This window comes from Lepisosteus oculatus, chromosome 6, assembly GCF_040954835.1.
Source record: "Lepisosteus oculatus isolate fLepOcu1 chromosome 6, fLepOcu1.hap2, whole genome shotgun sequence".
Taxonomy (NCBI): Eukaryota; Metazoa; Chordata; class Actinopteri; order Semionotiformes; family Lepisosteidae; genus Lepisosteus; species Lepisosteus oculatus.
Genome location: NC_090701.1, coordinates 12,846,004 through 12,867,867, shown reverse-complemented (window position 1 = coordinate 12,867,867; position 21,864 = coordinate 12,846,004). Strand labels below are relative to the sequence as shown.

The 21,864-nt window shown below is 36.6% G+C and overlaps 1 protein-coding gene across 4 annotated transcripts in view; it reads left to right on the top strand.

Moving 5' to 3' along the window:
• esyt2b (extended synaptotagmin-like protein 2b) overlaps window positions 1-21,864 on the top strand; it is a 65,424-nt gene that overhangs the window by 7,842 nt on the left and 35,718 nt on the right. For all 4 annotated transcript variants that reach the window (XM_015354868.2, XM_015354867.2, XM_015354869.2 and 1 more), the window contains exons 2-6: window positions 9,737-9,778; window positions 10,700-10,834; window positions 12,659-12,735; window positions 14,118-14,190; window positions 17,907-17,996. In XM_015354868.2, coding sequence (XP_015210354.2) covers window positions 9,737-9,778; window positions 10,700-10,834; window positions 12,659-12,735; window positions 14,118-14,190; window positions 17,907-17,996 — 417 coding nt within the window. The remainder of the gene's footprint in view (window positions 1-9,736; window positions 9,779-10,699; window positions 10,835-12,658; window positions 12,736-14,117; window positions 14,191-17,906; window positions 17,997-21,864) is intronic.

Below are 21,864 nucleotides of genomic sequence, written 5' to 3'. Positions count from 1 at the left end.
GCATTGTAGAGTCATGGTATGCACATCTATTAATCCAGTATATAGAATCTGCAGGTGTGTTTACAGTAAGGCTTCAGTGGAGATGTAAAATATGAACAAATATTCAATCTTTTAATGACAGGGGATCACATCAATTCCATCAATCAATGAAACTCAGAGCCCACGCTGGAAACATAGGGTGCAAAGGAGGGTTGCATTCTGGATGGTTTGCCAGTTCATCACAGGGCACATATGGACAACTGTGAGACACGGTGTCTTTAGAAAGCTGGTGGGAACCAGAGGGAGTGATGAACACACATGCTATACACAGATGATGCCCCAGGCCAGAATTGAATCCAGGACTGGAGAAGTCTGCCACTGCACTGTGCCATCTTCAGTATTTTTTTTTCCAACTGACACGTAACATTTTGCATTTTGTGTGTGGCGGACATGGACTAGTTTTTGCCTTGCTTGTTTCTTCTTCTGGGGTTCTTGTGAAAGACACTGAAAGATCATGGCAAAGTAGCAATGAAGAGATGAAGCATGTGCATGTTGTACAAAGGTACAAAGGCTCTTCTGGGCAGCGAACAACAGTGTGAAAACTGCCTCCAGCCAACTGAAAAAGCTTGGTGTACCTGATCTGGAATCTGTATTGGTCATGTTTCATGACATACTGTAGCTTGACGCAAGTTTCAAAAATTCTCACGTCAAAATATTTTGTGCTTTCTATAGCCATTTAAAAATTAAATATTGTAACAGGGTATCATAAAGAAATTACAACCAATTTAAGTTAAATATGGCTTAATTGTGAATGTAATAGTTTTCATAGCCGGGAACATAATACTGTTTTGGGTTTTTGTTCTCATTGTCCAGAAGTAGTCCATACATTGTAATGTAGTTTCCTGTATTTGGCAGTGGTAAGCACAAAATTGATACTTTTAGCCCAAAACACATCTAGACATGCAAAATCAAATATTGTTATATTACACCACCTACTGTAATTGCATAAACAGTTCATATATTTTGCCAGCAACACATTAATTTTAAGCCTCTTTGGATAAATGAGATGCACTGTACATCTGTGCAACAGGAATTCTGATCTGCAAATATTTCAGTTAAACTTGGAAAGCAATTTCAGTACTCTGGAACCTTCTGCAAAAGTACTGTTGACCTACAGTACACTGAACATCAAGATCACAATTACATGCTCAGACCTACCTAGTGGAGTTGTTTACGAATGTTTGGTCACATTCACACATGTAGCCAGTCTAGTCCTTTACACATGCCTTCCAGTGCTTTGCCATCTTTGAGATGACATTCAACAGCTCACTTCTCAGTTAAAAAATGCAGAAAATGCAATAATGTACCAAAGGGGTCCTTAACATTAGTCCTGGAGGGCACTGGGTGCTCTTCTGGAATAAATTCTGATGAACTATTAATTCTATTAGCAATCAGCTAAGAGGATGTCCTAATTTAATAGTTTATTCTTACATTGATTTTTATCTTTAATAAGGGAGGGAATGTTGCCCTGGACGATCAGAGTTGAGGAACGATAGTACAGTATACTGGATGTTCAAGGGCTCAGAAGTATTGGATGCCATAACCTAAAGTACACAAAAAAATGGTAAATAAAATGAAGAAGACTAAACAATGAAAAATAAAGGTTCGTGAGTGAACCTTAACCCACATTATATAGTCAATGGCAAATTCCAAAGATGCAATTTACTGGTAGCTGTGCCTGTCATTGTCTGCTTCTCACAGCTTGATGGAATGCTGTCATGCATAGTGTGCCTGAAGTTTACAATTTGTGGGTAGGATGAACTTTATTGCATACGCATACAGATAGAAAAGGGTGCATTCGGTTTTTGCTTATTGGATTTGGTAGACTAGTGCCCACTCAACTATATCATCTTAATCACAGTAAGATGATATAGTGGTTTATCTAAACTTGAATACTTACAGCAAATGGCTATAATATAGTGGTTTATCTAAACTTGAATACTTAAATGGGTATAATATAGTGGTTTATCTAAACTTGAATACTTAAATGGGTATAATTGGTAGTACTAGGCAAAATGTTGCTTATAAGTGTGTGGTGCAGTGCTTTTTAATTCAGTGAGAACAAACTACGGTTCACCAGCCCAGTCTTGAAAGGATATTCTTGATTTTAAGATTCTGGATAGAGATATTCATTTTGGTCTATAACGGTTGATGCATTTCTTTTATTTTCATTTACGTACGGCACATCAGTTTTCATCATTTTGCTTTTTATTGTATCCTGGGTCTTGCTGTTGCTTCCTTACAGTGTCCATTTAGATTAATTATAGATGCTGATTCTGTACACCTAGACCTGTTTAGCCAAAGTTTTGTGTGTGGGACCTTTGGGGGAAGGATGAGGTTTCTGGCTTGGAAACGCACTGAAAGAGCAAGCACAATGCACAGGACCTGTGAGGAGGGTAGAAATTACAAGGAAGCCGAACACCAAGGGTATGCAGCTCTGTTCTTCAGGGGCCAGAGTTCTGCAAGCTATACAGAGACCTTTTCATTAGCAACCGAATATAACCCCAAAAAGCAGGTGGTTTCAATTAGGACATATTTAGCTCAAATAAGTAATTACAGTAAGATCAAAGATGGAACAAAAACCAGACGACCTGTAGCACATCAAGGACCAACTGGCACATGTTCTGTTTAGCACTGGAGAGGTAAACAGACCTGACAAAGATGGGATAGAGTTCGCTCTATACTTTTTTATAGTTCTATAGTTCTTTTTATGTTTGTTTTGGTCATACTTCATTATGCATTTTTTTAGATACCACAAAGGAATTACTTTTTTCTAACATTTCGGCATGTTCAGGATGATATCATAGCTTGTTGAGCTTAGTAGTAGCTTTTCTTTGGTACACTAAAATTGAAAGCATTAAAACATCCTGTCATTAAGATGAGCTTTAAGCTTGATGTATTCCGGGGTCTGTGTTGAATACGATTTCTGTTCTTTTAAAGCATTATCACTGTTTATGAGTTTTTCCACATTTGTGAGGTATTGAGAACCAGCTGCTGAGAAGACAGGGTGATGATAAGTGAGAAGCAGCTTACCTTGTTTGGTTATTGGTAGAGTTTTAGTGTTTTTAGCTAGGAAACAGGATTGGCAAAAGGGTTGGTTGAAGCAACAGCACCAAAACGTAAAGGCAAAGAATGCAGAACACTATTTTTTGGTAGATCTCAATGACGTAAAAACAGAAAACCTCTCCAACTTTCTGTTGCTCTGTGGCAACAGCTACTGTACCTCTACAAATCAAGCCTGCCCACTGTCCTTTCACATCTTGAAAAATGATACATGATTCAATTTTTTATTCTTCTTTTCTTCGAAAATCTCCTTTCAAGATCATAAAAAATTAGGGAGTAACACTAAACCCATTACCTATAGGCCTATGAACTCTAAAGGAATTGCAGTTTTCCACTGCTGAGATGGGAGAAACCGTGACTATGACGACAATTGCCCGGGTGTTTCACAAATCTGGGCTTTATGGGAGAGTGACCAAACAAAAGCCAGTTTTGAAAACACGTCATCCTGAGAACATCATCCCTACTGTGAAGCTTGGCGGGTGCAGGGTCTGGAAGACTTGTGAAGATAAAAGGCAGCAAAGTACAGATAAATCCTGGAGGAAGGCCAGCTGCAGCCTGCAAGAGACCTGGGATTTGGGAGAAGGTTCATCTTCCAGCAGGACAATAACCCAAAGAGATGGAGCCAAAGCCACCTGGAGTGGCCTAAAAACAAAGAAGGCAGTGTTCTGGAGTGGTCTGCTCAAAGCTCGGCCCTCAATCCAATTGAAAAACTGAGGCAGGAGTTGAAATTTTCTGTTCACCCAATGGTCCGCATCCAGCCTGAGATAGCTTGAACAGCAGCGTAACGAAGAATGAGCAAAGATTGCTGCACTGTGCAGCTGTGCAAAGCTGGTAGACTTATCCAATAAGACTGTTGGCTTTAATTACTGGCAAAGATGCTTCTACCAAATATTGATTCAAGGAAATTATTTATGAAATCAATTATTTTCTCTTATATGTTATATTATATGTATAATTCATTTTAATGTTATCACTGTGACATTACAGAATATTTTGTGTTGATCAAAGGCAAAACAATTCCAGTTAAAGACAGTACCTCATGTATCTTACAGTATGTACTTATGTAAATACCATATAGGACAGACTTTGTAGGACAGTATTTGTGTGATAATTTTCTTTGTGGTTATGTCTAAATAGATCCTGGGTTATTGTATATGCAATGATGTATAAGAAACTGAGGGGAAATAAAAGTTACTCACTCTTTTTATCATAAAATGGGGGCAGTTCTATTCTTGTATAAACCACTAGAGAATTGCTGTTCTACTTTCTTATAAACCATTTTTACAAGTCCCTAAAGATGAGCAAGAGCAGAAAACTTAGTTTGCTTAAATAGTTCTCAATGTGATTTTTCAAGGACTGCTAATTGATAAAGCCCTGTGTATTTATAGTCTATGCAGAGGGGCAGAAGCTTAATTATTGAGGACATTTGAGTAGATATATCGACTTGAGGCCTACAGTATATTGGTTTATACTGTAGGTTGCTTGTGTTAAGTCTTCAATACTGTTCTTGCTGATAAATTCACTCACTGAGCTATGTAGGCTTACCTTTGTTAATTTACAGTTTTGCTAAGTAAATGCCTTATGGATAGATAGGAATTTTTTTTCCAATTTATTGATGTAATGACTTTGTGTTTTTTGGCTTTCACAAATTGACGTTATTTTACCTTTGTGACATTTATTCTGTCAGGTTGAAATCGTCATAGGATGCATTTTCAGTGCTCGTGATTTGATTCTAAAGTTTTAAAATAATTTCAAAAGATGTACTGTTCTCTCAAGATTTGTGAAAGCATCAGGAGTGGGGGTTTCAATCTCGGAACTAAATAGACAGCAAATTCTGTTTGTTTTTCTAGAAAATTTGAAAAGGGGCAGGTTTGGAACTGTTGATCGTTTCACAATAAAACAACAGCATTGTTACTTGAAGGTCCAGTGCCTCATTGTAAAACCATTGGGGTGGCTCTTATTTCTTTACAGATGCATTGATCTTTAATTAAATGATTTGTACAAAATGCAACAGAAATTCTAATGAGCTGAATAATTTGACATTTTGATTCTAAAAGCTGTATGAACAACCTGCTGCGTGAAGTATGACTTGTTCCCTAAAAATAAGACCCTGGGCTAATTTGACACTCACACAGTCACACAGTAGTGTTCTAGGTCACAACTGCCGAAAGTCATGACTTCCCTAACATTGTGAATGTAGATATATCGACATGAATGAAAGAGAACCTGACTCCTGCTTTATCGGCTGCCTAAAAAGAGCTTTTCGGCCCGTTGCTCCATTGAGAGCTATAGAAATACGACACCTGCATCTTTGTTGTTTGAAGGAAGAGCATGTATCAGAGGAAAAGAATGCTCAGAGACAACATTCAGTCATGGATGCCTGTTGCTCTCTTGACTAAGACTGTTCTCTGTCTGAAAACTAGAGTCTAGATCTAGGGAATCTAAACTGGTTGGGGCAGAGTCCTACTACAGCCAGCAGTGACAGCAGATTGGGAACATGTGTTGGTTATTGGCCAACTAAAGACGACATTTTTTCAGTTAAGAGAACGCAGGTCTCAAAGAGCTGGAAGGTATTCAGAAGTAAATCGCATTCTTAAGCGATCACAGTTAAATTCTTCAAATTGTTGGAAAAGTTTCTAAAACCTGCTAGACTGGCCAGGGTTGAAGATCTGTGGTGTAGATTCTTTGTTGACAAGTTGCTGATCTTATTATCATTGTTCATATTTTACTATTGCTATTCTTTTTTAGAATGTATTTATTTCTGATCAATGGAAATAGATTTGGATTAAATTAGTGTTGAATGCTTCACATAAGGGTAACAAGGACTTCGATAAATGATTTAATCACTAGCTTTGTACTGTATTGTAGAAATAAAATATTGCTATACGTCCAAATAAAAAATATATACTGTATATATCAAACTGCCTTCTTCATCTAGAACCATAAGAATTTCTCATCTTTACTCATTTTGATCAGTCATCTAAAAGTGGCATACAAAACGGAAACAGACATGGTGCACCTTGTTAAAGAAATCATAAAACAGAACTTAGGCTTTAAAAAGTATTGTCGTTTCCTTTCTAAAATAACACTAATGGTGAATCATAGATGCCCAGAATTTGTGCGTTTCTTTTTTCACTGTGCGATGAGCAGTAACTCAGAGTTGCACACATTTTAATATGGAGGCTCCTCCAGACCATTTTGATCAGGAAATAGCTTAAACGTGAGTCACGGACTGGCTTACTCCCCATCCAGATCTTGCAATTACTTTTGTTTTTCCTACTTTGAATTGAAAGGGAAAATTCTTTCCGAAACAGCACACACTGTTGATGATACCACAATACCCCAACACAAACCTTTCTGTGCTTAAGCCGTAAGTCTTGATGAGAGTGATGTTTGTGTTCATATTAGATTTATCAAAGGTAATTCAGTATTTGGCAGGCTGTAGCTGAATTCCCAAGGTTTTTCAAATGGCACAGATCGTGGACTCAGTGTATCTGTCAAGAAAAATGACAAATTGCAAAAATGAAAAAGTTACAAATTCTTGCTTCAGAATGTTTTGAAAAAAATCAATAATACGCATAAAACGATTGTATTATTTAATGAAAAAGGCCTTATTTTTTATAAATCCATTTTTGTTGTTATTCAATCTTGCATTATACAGAGGTTGTTTCCATTTTTGTCCTCAACTAACTGCATGTGGGAGGTTGAAGTAAGACATCTTGTTCATGCAGCTACAGTATAGTAATTTACTGTACACTCGCTCTCCAGGGTCTCTTGTTTTTCAGCCAAAACACTTGTTTCAGGCGTTTCCTTGTTGCAGTTTTGCCAGAGGTTTAGACCTTTGATTGTTACTTAAAACTACCTGATAAGATTAATTAATAAAACATGGCTCAACCGAGAAACCATCTGTTAGAATCAATTATTTAGTGCAGCAAAATAGGTGTGGAGAGAGTAGCGAATACCGAGTAGCCCTTATGGTGGAATAATGAGCTGCTCTGAAACGCCAGTTTGTATTATTCAGGATGGGCACTGCTACAATTGTTGTGTTAATTAATCCTTTTCAAATTACTTTTTCTGTGAAAGCCCCGTGTAAAAATATTGACTGTGTAACTACAAAATACACTAAGTTTTAAGAAGTTTTTAAAATCTTGGAAAGGGGTGAATTAGTTGGTTCTCGGTTTAGCTGTTGAAAGGTTTGTATTGCTGTTTAGAAACGAGACTAACTACAGATGAGAGCATTGTTCTGGGGTTGGAAAGCTATACTTGTTTCAGCAGGACTGTCTCACCGTGAAAGATATTGACCAGCTGCAGTTTACTTTTGCAGTTAAGTTTCTCAATATATGGATCATGGGATGAGCACTAAGCCTTGATTTGTTTGTTCATTCTGTTGCAATATAAGCATTTTGAAAGCATGTGTTCTGGTGTCTATCTTAAAGTGTGTATTAATGGGGTTTCAAAAATGAATATGAAACATTTGTGTTTATTTAGTTGGCTGGCACCAAGGCTTTTTGCCATGAATTCAAATGCAAGATACATCTAGTAATGGTAGCTTGTAAAAAAATAGCAGTGTATTGCTAGGATGAACAATCTAATACATCCCATACAGTGTCAATCTAATGCATTAAGACTCTCCAGTGAAAGAGGTTTTTTTAGCAGATATAGTAAGGGTAATTGTACAGGATATTTTGCATTAAACTATACAGTCTGATTAGAGGTTTTTGTGATCTTCTGAAGTCGATAGTGTAAGCACAAGCTACTTAAAATTAGTCTTGTTTTGGGTGTGGGTGCCGCAGAATTAACCCAACTCCTTGTTCACAAGTGTGATGGGATAGTTGAACCTAAAGTATCATATCAGAGTATCACGCACAGTCACAGTGTGTGAGAGAGCTCGGTATTGTGTAATACCAGTGATAATGGCATCATTATAATTGCAGCGCTTTTGTATTGATTTTTTTTCTAATTACATGCTTCATTTCAAGCATATATTGTAGGAAATCTACTGCTTATGGAAGCACTCCAGGTGCCGAATACTTAGAAGCTAGGAATACTGTAGATATAATTAATTTTAAGCAATGAAGGTTTAAAAAATGGAACTGCTTTCATCAGAGTACTTAGGTTTTCGCTTCGGTTTTAACATTGGGTTTTAACATAAGGAATGAATGCAGTTATTCTTATTTTTACTGTTATTGTTAGCAGTCTGTTGGCTATTTAATGCAAAGGTCATGTCTAGTCAGCACTGCTTAAGTGCTCATGTTGCCAGTGGTAATTTATCATCAAGGTGCAGGCTATGCCCCTTGTCAAGTAGCTGATTGTAGTTGAAAAGAGTTCTGGCATGAGATGTGTCTCTCTGTTTCTGCGTAGTTTTAACTGAAATATGTTGGAATGTTGGAATTTGAGAGGAAGGAATTAACCAGAAAGTGATTACAGTGTGTATTTGTGTAGGATTTAAGCTTCTAGTAAATAATATATGGGGCACAGATAAATATTAAGTTGCTATCTTGCAGTATGATGTTATATAAGTAGATATTATATACTAGATTACATAACATGCATATTATTTTGTACAATTGTTGCTGTTTAAGTGCACCATTCATAGTAAAAGTTTCATTCATTGCTTCCTCTATAGGCATTTCACTTTTTAAAAAATAATTGTTTCCGAATTCACACCACTGGACATAAACTCAAAAAAAAAGAAAAAAAAAACTTAGGATAAATACATAAGTGTAAGATTGCAAAATACTGCTACAGTACTATTGGCCTTCATATTAACTTTAAAACACAAAGTAACTTTAAAATAAGTTTATTGCTATTTTATTTGTTCTTTAAATTCACCACAGAAACAAGACTAGTAATGTTTTTTTTCCCAAAAGAAATTATAGGAAAATGCAAAAGCTGCAGTCTTGTTCCATCTGATACATCTGTATTTCTTTGTAGACTCATTAAATTGTGGCTAAAAATAGTTAATTATTTTAGTAGCACTGATACTTGGGATTTCCTAAAATCATCAGGTGCTCTGTGTTTGGTATTTGTGTTGAGGTGAGATTATAAAAGTGAAATTACTAGGAGTCCGTATAAACAGCCATTAAAAACATGACTTTTATTGACGCAATTAAACACAGTCAGTTGGTCAAAGAAGTGGTCCTAAGAATAACATGTAGTGTTTCAGCAATCAGAAGACTAGATGAAGCCAGGAAACTGGGTCTGTGAGTGACCAGTCAGACCCTGGAAGTCAGAGGGTCTGGCTACACAGGGCCAGGACCTTTACATCTATTCCAGTGCATATGTGTCGGCCAGCTTGGTTTCAGACTGCACTAACAACTGTGTGACAAAATGAAGGAAGAAATAACCCGCACATCAGCCGAATAACTGTAGTTCAGAAAACGATCTGGGTCGTTCTGTGTCAAATCGAAGAACATGTTAAAATGCTACCAGGCGTCTCAGATTGGGAAGAAAAAAGTAAAATGTTGGGAGACATACCATAGATTTATTTTCAAATACAAAATGCATAAGTTTCTCTATAATTTGGTTTAAATGATTAAAACCATTAGGAATGACTGCAGGGTTTTTGAACATCATTATATTTTCAGATATGAGAACGCTGAGTAACTAATGTTTTTTTTTTTCCCAATTCCAGGTTCACTTTCCAGATGTAGAAAGAGTAGAATGGTTGAACAAGGTAAGAGAGATTTAAATGTCCTTTAACTTTCAGCATTTTCAGGGGTAGGAAGGAACTGTGTCTTGGTGTATTATTTTAGCAGTGCTGTGCATTCTCTGACCTTGTTAAAGCTGTGGATATAAATAGGCTACAATCTAGAGCTCTGTTGCCCATACAGACACACAGATGTCCCTTGATACTATTTTATGTGGGAAACTGATCTGTTTTCTCTGCTGAGCTTATAGGTGTTTTGGTTATTTAGGTCACTTTTTTTATCCTGTCAGATTATTTGCCAGTTCTAGTTTCCCTTCAAAAAGATACTGCTGTTTTGCCCATCAGATTCAAATCACAAGCATACAGTACGCGCTGTGCCTTTAAGACTGTGTTGTAGGCGTAACAGTGCTAGGAGCTATCATTGCACACGATAACCTAGTGACCTTGAATGTTTTAAAACTTTGGAATTCGGTATTTCAGTAATCAGCTAAGAGGTCTTAGCCCAAGAGGGTTAACCTCTGTAAGACTATCCAAGGGAAATAGGGAATATGCATTCTGTAGCCTTTTTGGTTTTATTTTTACAGTTGATGGTACAGTATAAACATTCTGTAGTGCATGCAAACATGCTAAATTTAGTTTTACAGAATGTGAGAGAAGAAAAAAACCCATCAGGCATCACGAGGTCTACCCCATTTCTTTTCCATCATTACTTTACTGACAATTTTGTGCTGAATGTTCCATACGCAATCCCACATATTTTGGAGAACTGCGTCACTTTCAGAGTTAAACCTTATTTCCGAGGCAGGATGCTTTTACCATGATGTGGGCATCCGTTAATTTCAATTAATTCGAGACCTGGAATGACAGGATCTGTTAAAATCCTTTTTTTTTGCTGGTAACCCAGCAATAAATGGTTGTAATTAAATTGCTTCTCATTTCCCGTTTCAGACGGTGAAGCAGATGTGGCCCTACATCTGTCAGTTTGTAGACAAGCTGTTCCGGGAGACGATAGAGCCTGCAGTCAAAGGGGCCAACGCCCATCTCAGCACCTTCTGCTTCACCAAAATCGACATGGGGGACAAGGTGGGGCAAATAAACGATACGTCATTTCACCCTTTCAGTTTACACCCATATAAGGAATTGATCAGAAGCCCCATTAACATTTTTTCCTGTTGGCCTTATGTAGTTCCATTAGTTGCAATCTACATACATATAATATGTATGTAGTTCAGGTGGGTAGCTGCGTCAGCATGTGTAGGCTACACAGGAACAAGTAATAAGTTTATTCCATGCTGAAAAAAAGAAGAAAGAAAGCACAACGTTTTGGCCGTGGAGCCTTCTGGAGCTCACACCTGAAGAAGGCTCCATGGCCGAAAAGCTGTGTTTTCTTTCTTCTTTTTTTCAGCATGGAATGAACCTATTATTTGTTCCTAATATGTATGCAGATTGCAATGACCCTCCATACTTCTTTCGAACTAATTTCTTTGATAACGTTTTTACCTTGTTCAAAAACTAGACCCTAGACATTTGTTACTAAGTAGAGGTGTGTAGGTTTAGGTAGGGAGGTTATTTCCCTGGTATGGGTTTATATAGCCAAAGTCTCAGTGTTTCTCCTTGGAAGTGTCTCAGAAGACAAAACCAGCAGCCTTCAATGGTAACCTGTACATGTATGTTTTGAATTTTTAATATGCCAAACTTCAGAAGAACTGACTGCTTGACTGCATGTGTTATGATGTTAGAAAAATAAACTGTACAGGTTTTGGATGATGAATAAATGTGTTGGGCTGTCCTGCTTGATCATTCATGACATTAGCACTAAAATACCTCACAAGAGAGGGGATTGCGCCAAAGTGATAAGGTGATTTAACCTTTCGAATGTCAGATCTGATTAAAATCGAGAAAGAAAAAAGGAACTAATATATCATTCTTTTGTAGAGGATAACACCTTTGTTCCCTCGTTATGTTGGAGGCTGGAATAAGTTGGCACACAGTCACTTGCTGTCTAGGGTGATCACTGTCAGCAGTTTCTAACCTGGCTTGATATTGCGGCCAAACATAATCTTTCAATGCTAGGCTATGATCTGCGAGACCATGATGGTCCAAGTGTGATGGTTTGGATAGGAGTGTCTAGTGGCAACCCAACTTCATGACAATGTGTTAATCACATCATGGAACCTCATCCTGTGGGCTCATCCAGACACAGCAGCATTCAAGCAGGTCCCAGCATATCCTCGTGCAACACATATAGCAGTGGCTTTTGTTAATGATGAGCATGTGACAGTTATGTAGGATGAGTAGGGGTGGCATGGACTGGGGTTCATAGACCAGTGAACAAGCACAAGCTTGTTCAGATTGTACCGGAGGAATGGGACAGAATCCCACAGGACAGCACCTGCAACCTAGTGCAGAGCATGTTGCACACTTGTACAGTTTGAATTGCTTCCAGCAGATTGCAACCACCTGGGACCAGGCTATGAATTTCACAGTAAACAACCTATTAATGACAAAATATTAATCGGTATAATGAATTTAACTGTCTGTTCATTAAAATGTTTGCTACAAATAATTGTCATTTTCCTAATCATTTCTGAGTTTATAAACATAGCTATAAATGTTTCTTTTGCTGCTTAGTATATATGTTTATCTGGCTACACACAGCATATATATATATAGAGCCAGTTTTTTTTTGCCGTAGTTTAATATAAGTAATTCTTCCTTTGAAAAACATTCTTAATCCTATTCAGGTTTTAAATAAAAAGCACTATCCTTAGTCCTAACTCTCCCCTAGAGCAGAACATTTTGTTCTGTGTCCTATAATGTGTGTAGGGCAGAATTGTACCACACAGGATGTTGTTTACAAGCTAATAGAAATTGTACCTGAATTTGTGCTGTTTTTTATTCTTTTAGCCCCTGAGGATAAATGGTGTTAAAGTTTACACTGAGAATGTGGACAAGCGTCAGATAATCATGGACCTTGAGATAAGGTAAAAGACAGCTCAGAGTTCTTCAATAGTTTAGTAAGCAGTTTTTCTGGTTACTTAGGAAGTGTTCTACTTCTGCATAAAGTAGGATTATAATTCACATAATTCTGATACAAACAAAATTAAGGAAGACGTGAAAATCTTATTTACTATCTCAGTATACTGTTAATCTGACAAATTTAACCTATGAAGTTGGTTCATTTACAATTAAATACAAGAAACTATGAAGAAGTATGCATAAAAGAACATACTCCTACACACACTGATGACAGCATGGAGGGTTGTGCACACACACAGTCCTTGATTCCTTAGTTATTAGATCTCTACCATCTTGACAGGCACTGCATCATTTTGCTGTTGAGAACTACGCTACTCTACAATTGCATGTCTTCACAAAAATCTGCAGGTTGTCTGTAACACTGAGGATCGCTCTTAAGCCTGCCCGTAATAATGGAATTATTTGACAAGTGAGGTTCTCTTTGGCTAATGAGAACACTTGAATATGCTGCAAAAGTACTGTTGCACTCCAGAGACTGCTATACAGTGTCCAGCAGCACCACGCATCTCACAAGAATAATGCCAAGCTGGTGGAATAACCACATCAATAATGACCAAAGTAACTTTGAATTGTGCTTATTTGAGTTGTAAGGGGTCATCTTAATAGCTTTACAATTCGGAAATTGGAGTTTGGGATAGGAGCTTATTAGACTGCAGAACCTCATCAGAGTTAGTGAGAAACCTCAATAGCTATAATACATTTTATGTGTTTGTAGTAGGCTGGAATACTGTCATGTGTTCCTTCTTGCTGCTGCTGTACTATAGCACTTGCAAAAATGAGGGCTGGGTGTTTCAGAGAACATTTCGTGATCACTCTAAATTTAATACCAAAAGTGAGATTGTTATGAATTTATAAATACAAATGCATAAAGACATGAAGTCAAGATCAGAAAGATTCAATATTTAACGACACATAAGTCATCGCATCACGTGAACTTGAATATTGCTTTCAGTCTGAGCTTTGCAGCAGAATATGTGCAGCAAGTAGAAATTCAAACATCTGTAACAACCTACAGTACATGATTCAGAGCAGAGCACATCAGAGTTCTCCCAAGTGTTTGTTGTCCTTTAAAATAACTCTACTTTCTTTCAGTACTTTGATGGAGTTGAATATAGAAAGGTTGTTCACAGTATAAGGAAATTTTTGTAAATATTTGATTTTATGGACTCCTTCTTGGTAAAATGCCAACTCCATGTCAGAGAAAACACAATACTGCATATAAACAGGATTTACCATGTTTTTAGACACTGAATTCCACAAATCTTTATATGCTCCCACTTTCTACTGTGTTTTTAGCTTTATCCATCATTTTGTTTTCATTTTTCAGCTTTGTGGGAAACACTGAAATTGACGTTGATATCAAAAGATACTATTGCAGAGCTGGCATCAAAAGCATACAGGTAATATTATTATTATTTTTTTTAGTGTGAAATAACTCAAAGGTGCAACAGAATAGCACATAAAATGGAGTCGAAGCAAAATGTGGGGGTGGGATGCAAAAATCACAAGAAAAATGAAATTTTGTATTGAGGTATTCCACAGGTATTAAATGAAATGGTAGGTCTTTAAGCAAGTTTTAAAAAGGATTTTAAAAGAATTCCAGAGCCATGGTGCTCTACGTGACAAGACTCTGTAGACTTCTAGTTGAGTAGAGTAAGAAGGCCACAATCAGCAGATGTACTGTGGGATAAACATCCAAACAGTACTCATGCAGCAACTCCTTAGCTAGACTGTTCAGTGCCTTTGGAAATAAACAGTCCACTCTAAATTTCACAGGCAGCCAGTGCAGTTTAAAGAGGATAGGAGTTCTTCGAGTGTTTAAAATCTGAGTTTTATCCAGTACTATTAAAATGAAAACAAGGAAAGTGTACAGGGTAAAAAGGGTTTTTAAAGAGTGAGCAAAAAATAAATAGAGGCCTTAATAGTATTTGAGGAGTTTTGTGTATGTGTTCTTTTTTTATATATGTTTTTGTATAAAAATGTTGACATGTTGAGTGTGTTTCTTACTGAGAAAAAGCCCATGAGTTAGTCTCTCAGTACCTGTGGAATAAAGTGCACAGCTTAACCAAGCTAAGATAGAAGGCTTTGTATTTTTATTGATTTGAGGCTTTGTTCACCATCATCATCAAACTGTAAAACGCCTTTGCACTGCAAGATCAATACTGGTCACTGAATTCCTGCTGCAAACAGCAGTTTTGTTAAGTACAGCTGTGTACATCTCATCCAGTTTCATGGTCAGAACATGTATTATTTCTGCCTTCATATTATGGTCATTTGTTTCAATGCCTGAAAGTCCTTAGTTTTCTTAACTATAGTATGTGCGCTATGATCATGTTTTGACATCAGGATGTATCTACCATCCTGATGGATAAATAACTGTTACTATTAGCTTGAGCACCAAAATAGAAAGAGATTTGATATTCTGGCCATTTGACAGTGATTCAATCAGTGAGGCCTTACCTTCAGTGCAACATATATACAGTGTTTTACTCTAGCACTGAGAACTAAAAGCAAATGCGTTTTCATTTCATGTTTTTTATTAGATTTTTTTTCAATGTGTTATTGTCTCTTTCTCCGTCTGAAGCTAGTACATTTAACAGAGTGATTGCGCTACATTTTTTGTTGATTCTATTTAACGTTTATTGATGTTTAGAAATTCCAGCATTCCCAAGGAACACTTCTGACAATTCAGCTTATTTAGATATTGATCTCTATAATGCTGCTCTCCAGACTTGCTGACATCAAACTCCAGTCAGATAATGCTGCTAAACTAGCATCATTCCTGGTTTTTCATGACTTGAATTGTTCTAAAGACCAACTGGAGGCCACCTTCAATTACTGCTTAATTACACTTGGAGATCAATCCGTAAACACCTGTCAAGAATGTGTTTTGTAGATCCTGACTGTGCATTCTAGCTAGAACAGATTAAATTGGTTAATGTGCACGGAGATTAGTTCATTTATCAGAAATTGCTAAAGGTTGTTTTTAAAGGTTTTCAAACATACCTTTGAAAGGTCCTCTCTGAAATGAGTGTTTGTGGCAACACACTCTGCCTGATACCTGTGTATCTTTAATAGAGATACCTGTATTGAATCAAATATTGGTAACAGATGCCACACACAGATCTGTGGTGTGTTATTTATAATACATCCTGTCTTCGGTTTCTCTCGCTTTCTGTAAGAATAACAGCCCACATAGATTGGCTTCCTCTTTTAGTTCTGCAAATTCATTTTAATCCATACCTGAGCGCTTTATGGTCTATACTGTACGTCGAAGAATGTGACTTTTCTCATTTTGTTTCTGATCAATTATATGTAATTTCTTTGTTGAAGCCAAAATCCATGTACCCATCAGCATTATGTCACACAAGTAACAACAATATATTCAGACACATTTTTAGCAGTATTTTTGCTCTAAGAAGAAAACTAGTTTGACATTTCTCTTTGCTCTGTTCATGTAGCCTTGCAATCCAACATGGACTTGAGCATGCTGTTTTATTTCTGTATAGAGAAATGACCTTGGAAATTAACCTTTGTATTTGTTGCATACAGATGGTAATAATAAAGACGAGCACTGTTCTATGTGTTTCTTATAATACAGTTCAAGGGAAGAAATATGGGCAGTAAAGTAGAAATGGCAGATTCTTTTCTGTGCAAATAAAATAATAATAATAATAATAATTGCTTACACTTATATAGCGCTTTTCTGGACACTCCACTCAAAGTGCTTTACAGTTAATGGGGACTCCCCTCCACCACCACCAATGTGCAGCATCCACCTGGATGATACGACGGCAGCCATAGTGCGCCAGAACGCTCACCACACATCAGCTATCAGTGGGGAGGAGAGCAGAGTAATGTAGCCAATTCATAGAGGGGGATTATAAGGAGGCCATGATTGGTAAGGGCCAATGGGAAATTTGGCCAGGACGCCGGGGTTACACCTCTACTCTTTACGAGAAACGCCCTGGGATTTTTAATGACCACAGAGAGTCAGGACCTCGGTTTTACTTCTCATCCGAAGGACGGCACCTGTTTACAGTATAGTGTCTCCGTCACTATACTGGGGCATTAGGACCCACATGGACCGCAGGGTGAGCGCCCCCTGCTGGCCCCACTAACACCTCTTCCGGCAGCAACCTTAGTTTTTCCCAGGAGGTCTCCCATCCAGGTACTGACCAGGCTCACACCTCACACTTAGTGGGTTGCCAGTTGTGAGTTGCAGGATGATATGGCTGCTGGAATGGAATGGCATGGAAGCAATGGCACATCAGAATGGAATGGCAAATAGGCACCAATTATTACGCCCTTGAAATGACACACTTTTCTAATTCCTTGCTTTTCTCCCTCACTGGAACATTTCATTTATTTTGAATTAGTGAACTAGGAATTACTTGCTCAAGGACATTGTTAGGATAGTAGAATCAGCTGTTGTCCCCAAATAATTGAATTGTTGCTTTTATAGTACAGATTGCTCTTTAATGAGTTTGACCTGTTCCCCTAAATTCAGTAGCAGCAATAAAATTCAGTTTCAGAACAATAGACTTTTGTTTCAGAAAAAAATAGTAATGTTTAGTACGCTCCAAAATTCAGCTATTTTCAATAGAAGACCTCCGTAGAGTCACTTATTATTTTTTAAAATGAAGAACAGTAAGGGATTGAATGGCTATCATTGTAGTATGAATCAGTCATTCGCTGTTGACCAGCACAAATAAAAATGTTAATTAGTGGCCAAAGCAGGCCTAGGAAATGTAGAAGTATTCAAACATTATTCATTTATATATGCCCACATATAATAAAGAAGTTTTGTTTTCTGTGTATCTCTGGGTGACACAGAATCTTGTCAGGTTTCAGAAGCTAAAGAGAAGATGGCAGGTGACATTACTTTTTTGTTAAGACCAAGAAGTAAATGAGGCCTTGTACAGTATATGAATTGTGAAGGTTTTTTTACTTTAGAAAAATTAATACATTTAGAAAAAAAATCTCAAATGATAACTTTATAGAGCAAAACCCATACACTACACAAATGCTATTAGTACTTGGCACAGAAAATACCAGTGTAAAACTTGTGTTAAATTGTAAATGTTTCATCTTATTTTTATTTTAATACTTCTAGCTTCATGGGGTAATGAGAGTTGTTATGGACCCCCTGCTTGGAGACATGCCTTTGATTGGAGCTCTTTCCATCTTCTTTCTAAAGAAGCCTGTAAGTAAATTGTTTTCCTTATTTCCTGAAGTTATTTTATACTGCTGTGCTGTGAGTTAACTGAGTTCAGTTAGGGCTGCCAGTATTTACATTTCCTATCAATATCGCCTTCACCATTAATAAGCTTTAGAAATGCAATGCCAAATTCACAATAACTTTATCAAATCTAAAGGTTTTGACATTAGAAAACAGGATTTTTGATAAGGTTTGAATGGTAGTGTGAGGCTTTTAGTCACCTGGTGCGTTCAAGAAGTGTACCATTGTGCAAGCGAGCAAACCCTGTTTTGTTCAGTATTGGCCAGAACACAGCATAACAAAATGGTTTATTTGACCATAGCAGTGGGTCATTGATTGATATTTTTTTCAGATTGGTACCATATCTTTAGTGAATCAAGCATTATTATATTCTAATGTATTTCTGTAAAAAATAGAGCAGAGCTTTCCAAATGCTTGGAAATAACATTATTCAAGCCATGCAAATCAAGAGCATGATATACAACACTTCTACCAGAACCGAAATATTGCTAACCCTTTGCAGACCACACATACTGTACAAATAAAGTTTCTGTTTTAGGAGATCAATTAATATCCCAAAAGCATAATTCATACAGTGAACTATAAAAAACTAGCTAAACAACAAATACAAAATATACATACAAAAGAAAAGCAATAAAATGTGTGGAGGTCACACGGTAAAGTGAAATACTGTAATTCATTTATTGCTAATTAAGGCGAGTAAGGGTGATAGTTGTAGTTTCTTCTAGTACTTGTTTTCACAGATGATTACAGTCTTTTGCTCAGGTGTGGTGCTCAGGATTCCTCACCTTTCACCCAGCTTCATACAATAGACTTTTGTGATTGTATATAGACCCAAATGCAAAAGATTTGTTCCTGAAAACGGTAAACTGGGAATCTTTCTATCACTAGATACTCCCAAAATATCAATACCAACTAAATAATGGTTTGTTTGTTCAACGCCTTAGATGTTTTGCCAGTGGAAATTCCAATGCCTTAAATGGCTGTTAAATTAGGCTATTTGTTTCATCATTTTTTAAACCTTCATAATGTAAACTATGCTTTTTAAAAATAAAATCAAGGGAGTGCTATAAACATAGAAGTAGGAGGCTCCAAGAGACAAAATAACTTGACAAAAACACTTTTTCTTCTAGAGTTGCAGGCTGTAGGAGAATGTAGTTTTGAGGAGTGTTTCATGAAATGGTCACTTGTTAAATAATCTCTCAATTTAACACACAACCATGTTATTAGGATTATTTGAAATGCAACTCCATGCTTTTAATGTAGTCTGTTATAATGCAGTAAATATTAATTCTTGTTTTTTGTAATACTACAGTACATACATACAGTATGCTTATGTACATACTGTGACGTACAGTATGTGTAGAAATAACTGTATGCTGAAAGCATAGCTTTGGTCATTTTTACTAAGTTTCATTTTAGACTTCCTACACATGGACCTGTTTGGGAAGTTTCAGTTTATGACCCCACTTCTAAACTAATCAAGAGTTTACTGCTGGTCAAGAAATTAAACTAGTAAGAAAGGACAAGAACACATTTGTTCAGACTGGGACATTTGCAGCACTAAGCTGTGTGAATTTCATTCTGAAATGCACAAACATTTCATAAGCGTTATTTTCACATTTTTATCATAACCCATCAAAAATATTTTGCTCATAAATTCTAACTAAATTTTTTGCGTGTTTAATATTTTAAAGGGTATTGCAAACCTATAAGGTTAATGGACATATGTTTTATTCCCACGAGTGCTTTGAGTTTATTACATTTTAAGATGCTGCTGTATATAATACAAAGTTAGAATTATCAACACTATCCTCTGCAGTCCTTTTATAGACAAAATGGTTCAATTTGTATATAATAAGTTCCAGGATTGTGCTGCTCCTGTATTCTTGTATCCTTCCCTCACAATACCAGTTCAAAATGTCTAATTATGTATTCTACATTTTTTTAACACAAAAGGTGGTGGTGAGAGTCTGCAATAAAAAACAAAACATCCATGTTGTCAAAATCAGTGCTACTGCTTCTTTCAAGAAGTGGCCGTTTGAGATGCTGGGATCTATTAGTTGCTGTAACAAGTTGCTGAAATGAACTGGTTGCGTCAAATGGATTGCCCTTGTTTGCAGACTGGTTCTTATGTTTAGAATATTTTTTCAGCTCATTATTGTTTCATGACCCTTAGCAAAGTACATCTGGCTAGTGACTATATAAGGCAAAAATCTGTGTCTGTGAACTAGGAAGAAATGTGACTTTCACTTTGTTGTGGTTACGCTTCTCTGTTTAAATGTCTTTTGTGCTGAAGCTGTTTCCAACCCCCTCCTTGACAGTTTGTATGCAATGGCAAGCTGTCCTCTTTAGAAAAATAGACCTTTGACCCTTTTTTTTTAATTGAGTAATTCTCACAGAATTGTTTTCCTTAAGTATTCGGTTTTTCTGTGTATTTTTCGTTGATTTGCAGTTTCATTCCATACTTTTAAAATGTATTGTATTTATATAAGGTTACGAGAGCAAACATTCTTTGAAACATTCTTTATTCTTTGAAAGTCCTTTTGTTCAAATCTGTAAATCGAGACCACAGTTTTACCCGTGCGTGACTGCTTTCAGCTCATGTCTTTCGGAAGCATGAAAGATTGAAGTATCCCAACAGATGTGGCTTTATCTGAATGGAAGTTCACACTTATAATGTGTGCCATGTTTGAAAACAGACAGGCTCCATCAAGGTTTTACTGTATATTAGTGTAGTTTTAAAAATATCTGAACTTTGCTGTGGGCCTGTTCCTTAGAGGATAATCCTCATAGTTGAAAGATACTGTCTGTATATTTGTATAACAAGGCAATGGAAATGGCACAAGGCTTTTGCCAAATGAACAGGATATACCGAATGGCCTCCTCGCATTTGTAGACTTTTTTATGTTCTTATTTCACTTTGTGTTTAGCATATTTGATTCAAAACTCAGCAAAAGTTCATATTTTCATAAAATTGAGAGCTCTCCATAACCTTGTAGACAGATCTCTGCCTGAATACAAACGCCCACTTGATGCAGTAATGCAAAACCAATTTGTTCTACAAAAATGAGCACCGTGTTTAAAAGCACTTCAGTGTGCTAGCTACTCTCCTTTATAACTCCTACAATGGCTGTATAATATTGATATTGATTTCAGAGTGGAGGAACCACTGCTTTAAAAAAGCAGTACTAAATTGTGAGTGATGATTCAACCTGCCAGCTTTGAATTTCCTTCCTGTAGAGTTGCATCTTATCTCGCCCTATTTATTTTTCTTTTCCTTAGTTGTATTATACATTCTGTGTTCCTGTCTGATTGTCTGTTCACCACAACAGTCCGAGCTCATTGTATGATACATTTTTAATGATGAGACAAGAATTATTTCATTTTACTAATAAAAGGAAAACATAAAACAATATTTACGTGTGATGTAAGTTAGGAAAAGTTCATTTTAAAAATCAATCCATTTCAGTTCCAAGTTACCTGTGCTTTTTCAAATTAATAAGACATTATGGGACTTTACTGTCAATGCATTACTTTACATTAGTCTCTGTACACACACTACAAACATCACCAAAATCGATTATTTCTTATTTATATTTCCCACTTCCATTTCTCCCATTTTTAAAAAGTAATCCCTTTCAGTTCTCATGTTTTTTTTTTTTAAACAACCTTCTCCAGCTGCCATAATTTTAGGAGTGACACTGTTCAAATTCTAGTTACATGTAAGTTGCATTTTTGGGGGTGGGAGCTTTTTAATCTTCAGCATTAAAGTCCTGTTTAAACTCCTGATGTTTCCTGCACGTTTGCTCATGATTGGATTGCGCACAAC